A 1,329-nucleotide genomic window follows, 5' to 3' on the forward strand; every position below is an offset into this window, starting at 1 on the left:
GCGCCGGGAGCTCCTTGTGCGAGATGGCGTCAAAGGCGGCGTTGAGGCCCGCCTCGAGCGCGCGCACCGCGGGCGTGTGCGGGCCATACCGCTCCTCCTGCGCGTCACGCAGCTGCGCCCGCTCCCGCAGCACCGCCCGCGACGCCTCGTGCTCCTGTTGCGGCAGCTCAATCTTGCGCGGCAGCTCGCGCGGCGTCGACCCGTGCGGCTGGCGCCGACGGCCCCGCCGCTCCTCCATCCGTACAAACGAGGCGATCAGCTCCTCGCTCAGCTCCAGCTCCTCGGCTGCTGCGGTGCCGCCGCCGCCGGCCGTTGCCGGCGCAACCCAAAGCGGCGGCGGCGGCGGCGGCGGCTGCGGCGGCGGCGGCGGTGCTGGCGCGTACACACAGGGCGACGCCATCGGCGGTGCCGACGGCGCACGGTGTCGCGGGAATGGGTAGAACATGGCACTGCGCCGCTCAAAGCAACGAGAGGGCAGACTGTCCGCAGCCGCTCTGGGTGAGAAGGGCGCTGCAGGCGGAAAGAATTCTCCCGAGCAGCAGACTGGCACGAACTAGCACCACAAAAGGCACAGCGGCGGAAAGAAGAAAAAATTTTTCGCTCGCACGGGACTGGCGCGCACTGGCACTAACACAGAAGAAGAATTGCAGAAGTTTTAGTTAGAGGTACGGCACTGGCGCGACAGCACTAGCATAAAACACAGGTACACCAACGAAGAGAGTTCGCCTCGCGCTGTCGCCCTCGGCTGGCGCTAGCAAACATCGTGGCGGAGACCGGCAGCAGCACAAAAAAACAAACCTCGAAGGGAACAAAAAGTCGGACGTTACACCAGCCGCGCGATGGAGGCAGCCCCTCCGTCGCGCCCGCCAACGAGCACATGGAGGGACCAGTGTCGAGGCCGAGTTTTTTTGATTTCTGGGTCAGTGGGCGCCCGCCCGCCGCCTCTGAGGGGGTCGGGCCCCCTAGACTGAAAACAAAAACAAAATGTAGAACCGTCAAAATCAGCCTGCGAGAGCGGCGCTGCGCGCCGCCTACGGTACCTCGTCGGCGGGTCGTGAGTGACCCCCATGACCACGGCATCCAAAAAATGGAAAAGTAGACCATGTCGGATGGGCACGAAACCCCGCGCAGCGCCGGCTTTGAGCCACGCGCCTCGATCTTCAGAGGCGCGTGCGCTGCCCCTTCCGGCAAGGACGACGACATCGAGGATATGTCCATTGTTGCGCGATGGCGTCATCCATTTCGTCAGCTTCATCGTCGTATCTAACATCGTGACCGTCGCCACCCTCGCCGCCGTCTCGCCTACGTCGCCGCCGTCGCTATCAGGCC

The 1,329-nt window shown here is 65.0% G+C and overlaps 1 protein-coding gene across 1 annotated transcript; it reads right to left on the bottom strand.

The window, feature by feature from the left end:
• Nucleotides 1–67: 67 nt before the first annotated feature.
• On the bottom strand, nucleotides 68–1,270 carry EMIHUDRAFT_258419 (hypothetical protein; the record flags this gene model as incomplete). The annotated part of the gene is made up of 2 exons (XM_005760253.1): nucleotides 68–280; nucleotides 1,202–1,270. Coding segments are annotated over 2 exons (282 nt in total), but the record flags the coding sequence as incomplete, so codon positions are not given.
• Nucleotides 1,271–1,329: the final 59 nt, after the last annotated feature.

The sequence above is a fragment of the Emiliania huxleyi genome (assembly GCF_000372725.1).
Source record: "Emiliania huxleyi CCMP1516 unplaced genomic scaffold EMIHUscaffold_7616, whole genome shotgun sequence".
Taxonomy (NCBI): Eukaryota; Haptophyta; order Isochrysidales; family Noelaerhabdaceae; genus Emiliania; species Emiliania huxleyi.